Source organism: Branchiostoma floridae, chromosome 18 (genome assembly GCF_000003815.2).
Source record: "Branchiostoma floridae strain S238N-H82 chromosome 18, Bfl_VNyyK, whole genome shotgun sequence".
In the NCBI taxonomy this organism is placed as follows: domain Eukaryota; kingdom Metazoa; phylum Chordata; class Leptocardii; order Amphioxiformes; family Branchiostomatidae; genus Branchiostoma; species Branchiostoma floridae.
Window position 1 is genome coordinate 14,605,471 of NC_049996.1, and position 13,095 is coordinate 14,618,565.

At 44.9% G+C, this 13,095-nt stretch overlaps 1 protein-coding gene across 4 annotated transcripts in view; it reads right to left on the reverse strand.

The window, feature by feature from the left end:
• Positions 1 to 13,095, reverse strand: part of LOC118406140 (nuclear receptor subfamily 4 group A member 2-like) — a 31,781-nt gene that overhangs the window by 5,722 nt on the left and 12,964 nt on the right. For all 4 annotated transcript variants that reach the window (XM_035806008.1, XM_035806007.1, XM_035806009.1 and 1 more), the window contains 4 exons: positions 2,219 to 3,009; positions 1,224 to 1,361; positions 712 to 841; positions 208 to 371 (listed from right to left, as the gene is read on the reverse strand). In XM_035806008.1, coding sequence (XP_035661901.1) covers positions 208 to 371; positions 712 to 841; positions 1,224 to 1,361; positions 2,219 to 3,009 — 1,223 coding nt within the window. The remainder of the gene's footprint in view (positions 1 to 207; positions 372 to 711; positions 842 to 1,223; positions 1,362 to 2,218; positions 3,010 to 13,095) is intronic.

Genomic DNA, 13,095 nt, shown 5'->3' on the forward strand with positions numbered 1-13,095 from the left:
ACATAAAATGAAGTTGCTTTTTCTTGCTTCAACGAATGGTTCTGTATGAAGATTATTGAATAGAATATTTCTAAAAACCCAGTGTAGGTACTAACCAAGTTGTAGTTCAGTGTGGGTGGGGTTGGGCTTTTTCTTTTGCTTCAATGAATGCTTCTGTGTTAAGACTATTAAATAGGATACTTCTAAAAACCCAGTGTAGGTACTAACCAAGTTGTAGTTGAGTGTGGGCGGGGACGGGCTGGAGTCGACGTGAGCGCGCACCAGGGCGGTGATGAGGCTGACGGGCGGGGACGGAGGGGACTGCTCCTGCGGGCTCTTCGGCTTGGAAGGCAGGCGGCCCCGCCGACCCTTCAGGCTGTCCGTGCGGACAACTACAACGGGAAATAACACAAACCTTCATTTGCAATCTAGTTTTGTATACTATCTGTATACACATGTGGTGTGAAGCTAGGGTGGCGCCCATCTCTGCGGCTATAGTAACGGTAGAAAACAAGCTGTTACAAATCTTCCTTTGCAACTCATGCTATGTTCTAGATATTCTGTATAATTTTTGCACACGGGTGATGGCACATAGGGCGGCGCCCGTTTCCGTTTGTATAGCCTTGGGCCACACAAATGTACAAGCACTCCAGCGTGTTCAACTTTTGAAAAGTGTCCCAGGCAAAAAATGTTAGCATTGTTGCATTGCATTGAAGAAAATGTGATACGCACCTTCTTTGACCATGCCGACAGCCAGGCATTTCTGGAAACGGCAGAATTGGCAACGGTTCCGCCTTCTCTTGTCCACCGGACAGTTCTTGTTTCCCAAACACACGTACTTTGCGTTCTTCTGAACCGTCCGCTAATGACAACAAAAACAACAAGAAAATTTAGATTCCATTCAAGCTCATCTGTGTTTGTGATTAACAGAACTAAATCTTTGTTCCAACACAAAATGTTAGCACATAGACTTTTCAACTGTAGAACTGCAGCCATCCTCGAAATTCAAGTGAGCAAGCACTGGTGCTTATGTCACGTGATGTTGCGGACAAGTGACGTCAGTAAGGAAGTTCGTACCGCCCGCCGACTCTTTTGACCAAAGGTTTGTTGGAACAAAGTTTTGCCCTGTTGTTTTCGTAAATCAACAAAAGGTGGGGACATACAAGGGGGTAAAAAAAACCTCTTTTCTACAACTCGGATGAATCGTATGTGTTCTAGTATTACGCTTTAGACAGCAACGGTACCTTGAAAAACCCTTTGCAGCCCTCACAAGTCCGGACCCCGTAGTGCTGACAGGCTGCGTTGTCGCCACACACTGCGCATGTCCCTTCTCCGGTGCCCTTTGAACTCGACCCTGATGACGACACCGGTGGTGGATGCAGCTGCGCATGCGTGAGAAAAGGCAAATAAACAGTTAACTACAAAAACTTCCATCATCAGATATGGCCTGGTTTTTATAATCATTCCTATGATTACAAACGCCCGAAGCATATAGTCGCATTATCAGCACAATTCTGTAGTTATTGGTCAATCTGTTGCGTAGATTAACCCTCAAGTGCCGTTTTACCAAAACAATGAACCAAGAGTCGTCCTACTTTCTTTCCAATCAATTTTTCGTACGTTCTTTTCATTTAGAGGAACTCGTCAACAACCTGTTTTGCGCTTTATTTTTTCAGAACTCTGGTGTCAACGACCTGATTTTGCGGATCCTTCTTTTCAAATTTGCAGCAGATAAACAACACAAGAGCCGTTTTGAAATAAGATTTTTCGAGAGGTTGAAAATCCTCCATTACCGAGTATTGTGTTGTGCGCGTCTTTAGTTATCGATTGAACGTTACATACTACTAAAGAGATGATTTAAGGACTGTATAGCAGCGAAAGAGAAAATTACTGTTTTCCGGGAGAGGGCTCTTTGTAAATCACTCCATTGTTGGCGTACCAGTAGAAAATTGTACGAATTTGAAGACTGATTGAAGTAGTTTCGCTGTGCGTCAGCTTATAACGCATTTCGGTTTATTTTAAACTCTAAAGCTAGTCAGCGTAATGTCATTTTATCATATTTTTCGTTTTCGAAAGCTACCGCGCTTATCATACCGTAAAGAGTGTGGGCTCTTCCTAGTGTGAGTGAATCAAACCTTACAGTCTGGGTTGACATCTTGCAAAGGTGTTAGTCACCTGTAATGTCAATCCATCAACAGATGTGGTAAAACAGAATAAATAAGTAAATGGTCCTACCCACCTGTTGACCGGGCCGCATGTAGAGTGGCGGCGGATATCTGCCGATGCCTGGCCCGTAGAACTCGTGCTGCATGCCCTGGAACCCTCCCTCATACATCATGGGCGGGTACGGCGTGGTGGGCGTAGAGGGCGGGGAATGCTTGAAGAACATGTGGCCGCCGTGTGGGGACATGGGCCCTGTGCCTTGCAACATTTGCGTGTTGGTGGGGTAGTCGTATTGGGACGAGTAGGTAGGGGTGGGGGGCGGGGAGGGTTTATAGTGGTCCATGTGTGGGGAAGGGTTCTCGTCTGGATGTTGGTACGGCATGTTCGACCCGCCGTTTTTGGGCTGGTACAGGCAGCTGGGTTTGGTCTCGCCGTACACGTCCACGAAGCTGGGTAGGGGCTTGTAGTCCTGGTGGTACCCGGCGTGCTCCATCCGCTCCATGTGTTCGGACATACGCAAGGCGGCCTGGTCCGCCGAGCCGTTGTAGTCCATCGGCGGGGAGTGGTAGTGCTCGCCCGGGAGGTGGTCGGGCTGGTACACGGCGGCGCTCTCGCCGTAGTAGGAATCGTAGGAGTCGCGATTGACGGTGGTGGCGCCCGTTGGGGATCCACCGTACGAAGCCTGGTAACACGGCATGCTGCTGTGCGTGTGTGTGTCTGTGGCTGGTCCTGGACGTGTCGTCGTGGCCGTGCCTTCGCGGTGCGACGTCAAGGGGCTGACCAAGGGCGTGTAGGTAGCGCTGGGCTGGTTGCCAGGAGACGGAGACACACCCACCGACGCTGGGGAGGATGGCGAGCTTCCAGAACCTGGCGGGAGAGAGAAAGAAGAAAATCCATGAGAAGAAATCCCTGCCTCTCTCCCAGAATCCCATAATGCTTTAAACTAGCACTTTCAGGTCGTACGTTCGTCTGCAAAGAATGTGTAAACCCATTCAGAAGAAAAACATCTACACAGAAAAATCTAAGATTTCAGAAAGTAGACCTGGTTACGAAAAAAAAGAAGGAAAATCCATGAGAGAAAATCCCTGCCTCTCCGTCATAATGCTTTAAACTAGCACTTTCCGGTCGTACGTTCGTCTACTTCCACCTGTAAGGAATGTATAAACTCAAACAGCAGAGAAAAAAAAGAGACTACGCAGGAAAATTAAAGATTTCAAAAGGTAGACCTGGTGACAGAAGCTTAGAAAATCATTCAAGGGAAATCCCAACTACTTCACTCAAGATACTTTATCCAAGCAGTTTCCTGCCTGACTATCATCTAGTCCCATAAGACACATGTACAGCCCTAACTCCGTACAAATTCCCACCTGAAATAGAAATAGATATCACTACCGTACAGGTATACATACATGCCTCATGTTAGTATTTAGTACATGTAGGTTCTATCCTAGTGCAAAATTAATCACCTTCATGCCTGACAGGGAAGCAAGCTAGGAAAGAGGTCTTGTAGTTCGACATGCTGCGCAAAGACCATTGGTCAAAGGAACAATTTTGCGGGGGAAAGATTCTCTCAAAAATTACACAGATGTGGGGAAATGAGATTTCCAGAATCTAAGGAAGATGGGAGTGATATTAAAAAAAAACGCCATACCGTACAGCCTATCAATGAACATATCTAAGGCATGTGAAAGAAACAATACTTCTGAACATAAAAGAAACAACGGTTGATCAATGAAAAGATGTAAGTCAAAAGGCGTCATACAGTTCTTCGACAAAATGTAGGTAACATTCCTTGAAATGAGATTCTCTTTTCATGGCCCTACGCAACATAAAAAACCTGTTATTAATTATATCCACATGGTGACCAATATTGAAAGCAATCAATAGCAAATGAAACACTTGTGAGGAATGTATGAACTCAACCCGAGGAAGGATAAGAAAACTACACAGAAAGATCAGAAGAGGATTCTAAAAAATCTGAGTGGTGAGGGGAAAATTGATAAAGGAATCGAAGCAAATTCACCTGCTTATGACCTTCTTAGAGGATGTATTTAAACCTAACCAGAATAAGAATACCAAAAAAAAAGAAACTACGCAGAAAAAATTCAAAACTAGTAAGGGAAAATTGCTAAAGGAATCAAAAGAAAATCCACCTGTATAAGACCATCATGGAGGTTGTATAAACACAAACAGAGTAAGAATACAAAAAAGAAACTGCGTATGCAGAAGAAAAATGTCAAAACTCTATCTATTGAGGAAAGAATTGCTAAAGGAATCAAACCAAATTCACCTGCGTAAGACCTTCGAGTAGGATAATACGCGTACCACACGACTTGCATCATCGTTATAGGCCGACCGCTTTGCTAGAGTCTCTGTACACGAGTGTTAAGGCAAGGAGGGCGTTTGCTAACTAGACAAGAGAGCCAGGGTGCCCGCCGCCGCACTACCAGGAGCACAGAGGTTAACCCTTCCCGTAACCTCTCCCAACTTCGATCCGCTCGCGAAAATTGTAGCGGCGAAACCCGCGAGAGAGCCGGCCGGGATTTAATTACGCAAGTTTCCGCGGGGAAAAGTCGAGTTCGACGCATCGTTATTGTGAAAATATATATATTTGGAAAGAGAGGAAGTTAGTTACTTGAGATCCTTACCAATTATCACCGAGCGCTGGTGGACATGTGCCGGCGGCGACAGGACCACCTCCCACCGCAGACGGTCGTTAATGAAGCCGTTAACAAGCATGGGTCCGATCATCCCCGAGTGCGTATCAACGTGGCTATGCTACACCACAGCGTAGATTGCCGCACTTTTGTGTGACAGCCTCCAGCGTCATCTTCCGTCCCACGCACTTTTTTCCTACCCCAGGGATCGATAGTAAAGATCTACGACCACCACCAAACAAAAATATTTCCCAACGAAAAGTAGAGATTTTGTAGCAGCCAAATTTTCTATTTTCGTGCATTCTTTGTTGCTTTGAGGGTAGAAAATTTTTTGTGTTGCGCTCTAGCTTAACGTTTGAAATTAGCTGAGGAAAAAGACTTTTGCTTGATACAATGTAGGGATTTGAGACTGCCCCTTATCGGTCTTACGCAGTTGAAAGCAGTCGACACCTTTTCCTCACCGTAACGCCGTCGCATCAAAGCCAATTATGCACAAATTTTAGCGCAAAATTAATGGACCAGCGTTCTGCCCCGACTCTCTCAGTTCCGAACGGGCAGATTTTCACGGACGCCTTATCGCCGTGACCCCCGCTATCTCAGGTGGATCTTTCCGACTTAAGAAGTTTTTCCTTCAGAGATGCGTCCTAAACCGCGAGATCATGCCGAGGATTCGGCACTACTTAGTCCTTAAGACCGACAAATGCGCCGGACATCCATGGCTCTGAAGTTCTTTTGTTTTAAAACTTAAAAGACGATGACGCACGCTTCTACAAGGCCACCACAGATAGTCACTACTTTCTCCATACAGTATCCATTGCCCGGGACAAAAACTGTAGCAAAAAAAAAAGAGCCTAGAGATACAAGGCTTTTCTCAGGGCGGCCCAGGGAGTGTTTCTGGGTAGGCATGTTGGCCCCGGAGCCGGAAAGCTAGCTTATGTAGACCCTGACACTAGCCTGGTTTCTAGGCTACACAATATCTTGTCGTTGCCACAACCGTCTACTCCTGTTACACAGAGCCGAAAATTAGCCATCGTGTCGTAAATGGGAAGAATAAAGCTAACCGGGCAGTTTTCCCCTAAGAGTGCTTCCCCCTAGAGATAATGAGAGGCATTATTCTTGAGGGACTGTTACGGGACTTGTCAGTGGCTAGGTATGAGTATACGCGCCGTCGCTGTTCAAGCCCGGCTAACTCAATCCAGCGCGCCCCTTGCAATATGTTTAGAAGCGTAGCCGAACGCCACAAGCGTAGCACGTCCAGGATGTGAACTTTGCGGTTGTTGCACCCTTCCCTGGTTAGCCATCTGTTTTCAGCTAATAGAGCTATTAACACGTTTGACAGGTGCGCAAGGAACAGTCACACACCTTGGTAGATAAGACGTCTCGACTCAAGGAGCGAGCTTCGCGTCACTTTCTCCCAAGACGACGGGTGAGTCCCCACAAGTTAACATCGTTCTCTAGAATCACTCGTTCCCAACAAGTCGAATGTTCAATTTGTAAACCGTCATGTTTTGAAAGTTGGAAACCGCTACAGTTTGAATTTGGAAACCGTTACACTATCGTTCCCAAGAGCTACAATGCGGCCTAGCTATTGTTTACTCTTTCTTGTGAGTTGTGTACTTCTCTTGTGATGCCTCTTTTGTTTTTGTTCAAAACTTAGCCGTAAAGAAGTTTTTTTGTAGCACGAGCGACATGTATACATTTCTGGTGGGCCCCGGTATAACGAATCTAGCCTTCACCAGGCCTTCCTACGGGGTGTGGGGATCGTAGAATTCGGTAAAAAAAATCGGGAAATTGGCCAGGTGAGTCAGTCCACGCTTAGGTTCATGTTTCTCCTGCGCGACCGACCAACTCCTCTGGTAGCTTAACTCCCATGACACACTATTCTCCCTATAATGGCTAGCGTAGTCAGTCTGGTAGAGACTATAAGGTCCCCTTTCCACTAGACGGCGATCGCGCTGCGCTCTCACTGCGACCTAAATAGGATATGTGTAACCTTTGCTTTCACACTGGGTAAATCATACAAAACGTAAAAGTGTGACTGAGAAGACAACAAAACACGCAAAGTGTAAAAAAAATTCGTTTCTTTTCTATACAATTCGTTGGGCGATCTTTCATATTTTAGATCGCAGAGAGAGCGCGGCGAGAGCGCCGTCCTAGTAGAAAGTGGGGTATAACGAATCAGTCGGCAGGAAAACGGGCCATAAAGATTGTTTAATCGTTCTTGTGAGTTGTGTACTTTTCTTATGATGCCTCTTTTGTTGGAGCTCACGTAAAAAAAAACTTTACCGTAAGGTGGTTTCTGTAGCACACACAACATACATGCGTTTCTGGTGGGGCCCGAAATATAGTATAAGGAATCAGTCGGCAGGAAAACGGGCCATACGCCGGGATGGTGGCCGACCAACTTCTCTGGTACCAAAACTCCCCTGGCAAACTATTCTCCCTATAATGGCCAGCCTAGTCAGTCTGTTAGAGACTATAACGAATCAGTCGGCAGGAAAACGGGCCATACGCCGGGACGCCCCGCGGGTGTCCACTGTTTGTCCTTCCCCGGAAGGGATTGATGGCTTCTCGGCCATCCCAGGCGCTCCCAGCCAATTCCGTACGGCAGGGGTGAGGCGCCCGCCCAACCCCTGTTCCACTCCATGCCTCCGGTGATGAGATTTCCGCCGAGTTTCACCTGTTGGTCTCGCTCGGAGGAGTGGCGCTCGTAGGAGTAATTAGAACTACGGCGTTATCAGCAATAATTTAACCACCTGGGCCCGTCTTCTTGCCGGGGATAAGCCATGCACGTCACATATCAACTGTCACGTCCTATCTCTGTAGATAGCGCCCGGTGTGGCCCGCCGTCTCAGCGCGATTTCGGAGCGTTTTTTTTTTCGTGGATCGGTGACTTCCATGGCCCTGGTGATGAAGTTTTCACTGAGTGGTCCTACGTGATTCCATGTTTTCACGCGATTCTACGGGTCTTTTTTTTCAAATACCGTGGATTGGTGACTTCCATGGCCTTGGTGATGAAGTTTTCACTGAGTGGTCCTACGTGATTCCATGTTTTCACGCGATTCTACGGGTCTTTTTTTTCAAATACCGTGGATTGGTGACTTCCATGGCCTTGGTGATGAACTTTTCACGGAATAGTCCTACGTGAGTCTACTCTACTACCGCCGTGGAAAAATAACTTCCATGGCCTTGGTACAGAAGCTTACCAGGCGATTCAAGTTATCACCTGAATGTACAAGTTTCTTCTTTTTTTTTCAATTATTGTGGATTGTTGACACCCAAGGCCTTTGTGCTGAAGTTTTCACGGGCGATTCTAACACGATTCCACGTTTTTCAAATGCCATGAATTGTTGACTTCCCTTGTCTTCGTGCTAAAGTCTTTAACTAGCAATCCCACGTTTTTACGCGATTCCACATTTTTTTTCCAAACGCCGTGGATTGATAACTGCCCTGGCCTTGGTGCTGAAGGTTTCCCTTATGTTGTTATCATCGTATTGTTGTGCCAATGCGTTGAATCGGACCTGAGTTTTGTCTGTGATTCTCACTTGTTCAGCGATCCACCGTAACGAAAACCAGGTTACAGACCGTGGGTTCACTTTTTCATGGCCACACTATTCACCAAAGAACGTGGATTGTTGACTTTCACGGCTGCGGAATTGACTACGTTTATAGTGATGAACTCCACAGTGAATGGACGGAGTGACATTTTGTATTTTGGCAATGTCACAACAATATGTCACAACATTTTCGGTGAAGTTCAAAGAAGGTTTATATCTATACCTTTTAGCACAACTATAGGATAATAACAACACAGGGAAAACTTGAACGACCAACCATCGTGTTCGTTTGCTCCACTACAACGACAATTTGTCAACAAAGGAAATTCAACCGAGTCAAGTAGAACTGGCCAAGTATAGGTTGTTTGTATTTCCTTAACATTTCTGTCCTCAGCTATTGAATGCTTTACTTTAAGAATGAAAGTAGCAGTATAAGGCAGTTTGAAATGTTGAAATTACATATCAAAGGAGGCTTATAGTTTAAGATATGCTTCAAGCCCATTTATGTCAAAGTATAAGATATGACAAATGGATTGTAGTATACTTTGATTTATATGACTGTGTTGTACAAGTTCACAACATGATTTTAGAATGAAAGAAGCCGCTTAGTTTGTCAATGACATACGGGTCTCTTACTAAACGCCGCGAAGTCCTCGTAGCGCTATTTCTGTTTTTCACACCGCGAATGCTTCAGTGTGCGAACAACATAAGTGCGGATCATCATGTTTCATTGTCTGCCGGTGCGTCAGAAGCCTGTGATTTTCTACAAGGGTCCACTCCACGTTCGGCCCCTGTCGTACTCTGATTACTCTCACACGGACTAGTGCCTGAATTGGCCACCCCGTCTCCTACTCAAGATGATCTGGCCAAAATGTCAAGAAGAAACGAAAAGACATAGCAGGCGAGACAAGAAGTTTAAGAACCTGTTTGCAATTTTGTGGCCCCAATCTAAGACTCACTTTACCCCCCTTCGTTGTCAATTTCCACCAACAAACGTGAATAAAAGCGGGCATTTATTAGACCAATGGTGAAACTATAATGCACGATACTGCTTTCCGGATTTCAAAGCTTCGCTGAAAGAAGCGTAATCTTTGATCCCGCTTAGATTTTTTCTGCGCTAATGCCTTAAATCACAAGCTAAGCACCATGCCTCTAGCTAAGATACTCAAAAGGACCCTGTCGTCTGCTTCCTCGTGGGCTATCAAGGATGAAAGACTGTAGAAAGGGAAAAGCTGTGATCCAATTTTCTCAAAGCAAGCACCGGGCCACAGCGCTCCTGTTTTGTTTATCTTTTTGATGGACATCATCAAGAAGATATACTAGAGATCACCCACTCCCGTGCATTAACCACCTGATTCCTACTGGAGTCGGGTTACGGGGAGAGAAAAACCGGAGCGTACACTGATCCGTCTGCTGACACTAAGATGACACTAAGACCATCATCAGAAGGAAAACCTTGGAAATGCATACGTGAAATCTTCACTTAACGAAGGAAGCAACGGATGGACACAGATGCAAACAACTTCCAGGCTAGGGGGTCGCTTTGCTTGCGTCAGAGGGACATTAGTGAGATCCGTTCCAAGAAAGTACAGCGGCTTTTTGAAAAACAAAAAGCATTAAGTGTGCCAAGGGACATCTGCGAAACGCATTTTCATAGGGCGAGATGCTTACAAAGCTCACCCAACTAGTTCACTGAAAATGTTGTTGAATGTCTCACAAATTCGCAACTGAATAAAACAAACAAGAATTAGAATCGTGAATGACGTGACTAAATTTACTTTTGTACCGAAGAAATGTAAAACAGCAAAATAAACTTGAAGAAAACACCAAACAGCAAAATACAATTGGAGAAAAACACAAAGCAGCCTAATTATTGGAGAAAACACCAAAGAAGTATCAAGTTAGTGTACTTTTCGTTGGGAAGCGCCCAAAGTTTTTCTTTGGTTGACAAAAACATTTCCCCATAGGTGAAAACATTTGCTTGATTGCGACAACAGGTTGTAGACGAGGCAAAATCACACGCTTGAACACGTCACCATGCTAATTACTAGAGGGGTGTCGGCAAACCAGCAAAACACTGTCAGAGCGCGCTGATCACATTAATTAGTGATGAAACCACGGAAGGCGGTGGTTTAATCCGGCATAATGGCGCATCACGACAGTCGGTACTTACCAAACAATAGCACACACGCAACTCCAACAACCCGCAAAACTACACCACAATCCGGAACAAAATCGTCTCATCCTTTCCGGAATTCCGTTTGAGACAGATTAGACAGTATCCCCGCGTAGTCTTCTTTCCTAGTCCCGTTGTCCTTTATTTCTGCTTTATTGCTGGTAGCGTATCTGTAGATTAAGTCATCTAAGGTACCTCCAAGGAATTACAACTGTACCAAATCAGGCGTCAAATGATGTTTCCTTTGGTATTGAAAATTGTCCAACTGTAAAATGCCTCTCACTATTCTTATTTTAGGATTCTTTCTTTTTGTAAGGAATCTGGGATTCTCCAGAACAAATATATCTCACAGTATTGCACGAGAATATGTGATAAAAACTCAAATTTCTTGGAAAACCCCAAAGTAATAGTACTGGAATTCAACACAACAGTATACAAAACAAATATCGTATCCATGATATTTTACAAAAGATTTTTACCCTTGATTAGAAAATTATAGAATGTCGCTTTTGTCATCGCACTTGGTAGGAATTTCATCTCGATTTGGAAGCCGTTAATTCAAGCCTTTGATTTTGAAAACGGTAACTATTCCAGCTTTCATTTTAGAAACCGTTACACTTCCGATTTTAAATTTGAGCACATTAACCGTCACAATTCGAATTTTGAATTTGAAAACCGTTACAAATCGAAGTTTTGAATGTAGGAACCGTTACAACAATGTTTGAAAGCCAGACAAAGCCGTTCTGTCGCGTGGCTTCAATTGTCTTAATGAAAAACGACAGCCGACAAACGCAAAGCGCTTGTTTGATTTCCCAGATTGCATTAATTAGAAACAGGGAACAATGGCGGCACGGAAAATATAATGATGAATTAAGTTAAGTGGTTTGGTGTTGGTAGAACACTTGCGCAGCGACAAGACGGAACAATCGCGGCATTCAGGTGTCCTTTACGATTTCCGTAGAGTTTCACACATCCCCGTGCGTGGCTCGTTTCAACATTTCTGTACAACTCGATTCATCCTTCAACAAGATTCGTTCTTCAACACTTACACATCTGATCTCAAAGTAGTCAGTATTGTACCTGCCTCTATTTTATACCCTGAGAAAAAATCACACACTGTTATGTCAATATTAGGTTACCATTATATATTCTTGATTCGACATAGACTCGAGTCGTAAGGATGATATACTTTCAATAATAGTTGGAAGAGTGAGCATTTTTTTTTTCAGTTTTGTGCAACTGAAATTCTAGAAGCGTTCCTGTGAGTGATTGACATATGTTCAAACGTAATGCGAACGCGTACGAATCTCAAATGTGGGTTACTTCCCCCCCTCTGACTGTGTTCCGAACCCACAGTGCGACTGTGGCATTTTCCTGCATAGGTGCCTTATATACTCTAAAGGTTACGGATTCCACTGTCATGTATTTAAAACTCAAACAGTAGAATATTTGTCTCTGTATGTTAAGGAAGAATCGCTTTGGCAAGACCGTTGTGGAAATTGTGGTGCGCCGACATTCCGTGAGTGTCATTCTCTGTTATTTGATACTTCAGAAATGCGTTAGAAATAGATATATTTGTGTAGGCATTTAATATGACGTTACACAGGTTAGATTAAGGGAATTGTATTCGGTTCTGTTTTGAACGGGCGGTATGCTTTAACCATTAGTCCTGTCCTTGGTACTAGTTCGGCATCTGTGGTAGCGCTCTGGCGGTTTTGTCGGCCTAACGCGCACACAATGCAATGTGTTTTCCGTCTGGGGGAATAGCGTTAGAACAAATTAGCAAGGAAGAGTTTTCTGACAACGCGGACAAAAAGGCCGCTTCTTCTGCGCGCAAGGTGTTGAGCGGACAATGCGGCGGACCGCGTGCGATTTACCGATACGGCTATCGGGGCCGGCCACGGGCCCGCACGCACACCCCTCCCGCTAACGACGAGACGAATGGGCCCCCTGAGAATCGGGAAACCCGGCTTGCTGAATGCCCGAGCCGTTCTCCGAGCATATCGGGAACAAACTCACCGGAGCGAGTCCTGTCAAATCAAACTTGTCTCACCATATGTTGTGGCGAAGTGTGCGGAAATTGTCGGTTTGAGGCAGACAAGACAGAGAGGGCGAGAAAGAAAAAAATCGCATTTTCTCTTTGCTAGTACAAATGATTGCTTACGGGATTGCTGCTTTGCTACATTTCTGCGAAGTTTTCTGTTCTGTACCTTTGCAGATTTTTGATATACATAAAATACAGTATGACTGGTGTATCTACTGGTTAATTTTGTGTCGCTAATGACAACACAAGCGCACGGCCTCTTGCATGGGGACTGGGCGGTTCTAGAATCGAATTGGTGGCGGCGGGCCCAGAAAAGGCGGGGACGGGGGACGCACCTGAGGTTAAAATTGTTTTAAATACGAACTGAATCGACGGCTCACTATTAACACCAATATTATTTCACGTGTAACCTCTATGAATACATTTTTGATTTGGGCGGCATAGCACCGGACCGAATGATATTCCCGTGCTCTTTCAGCCAACAGAATCGTCAAATCACAGCTCCGACTAAGAAAAATT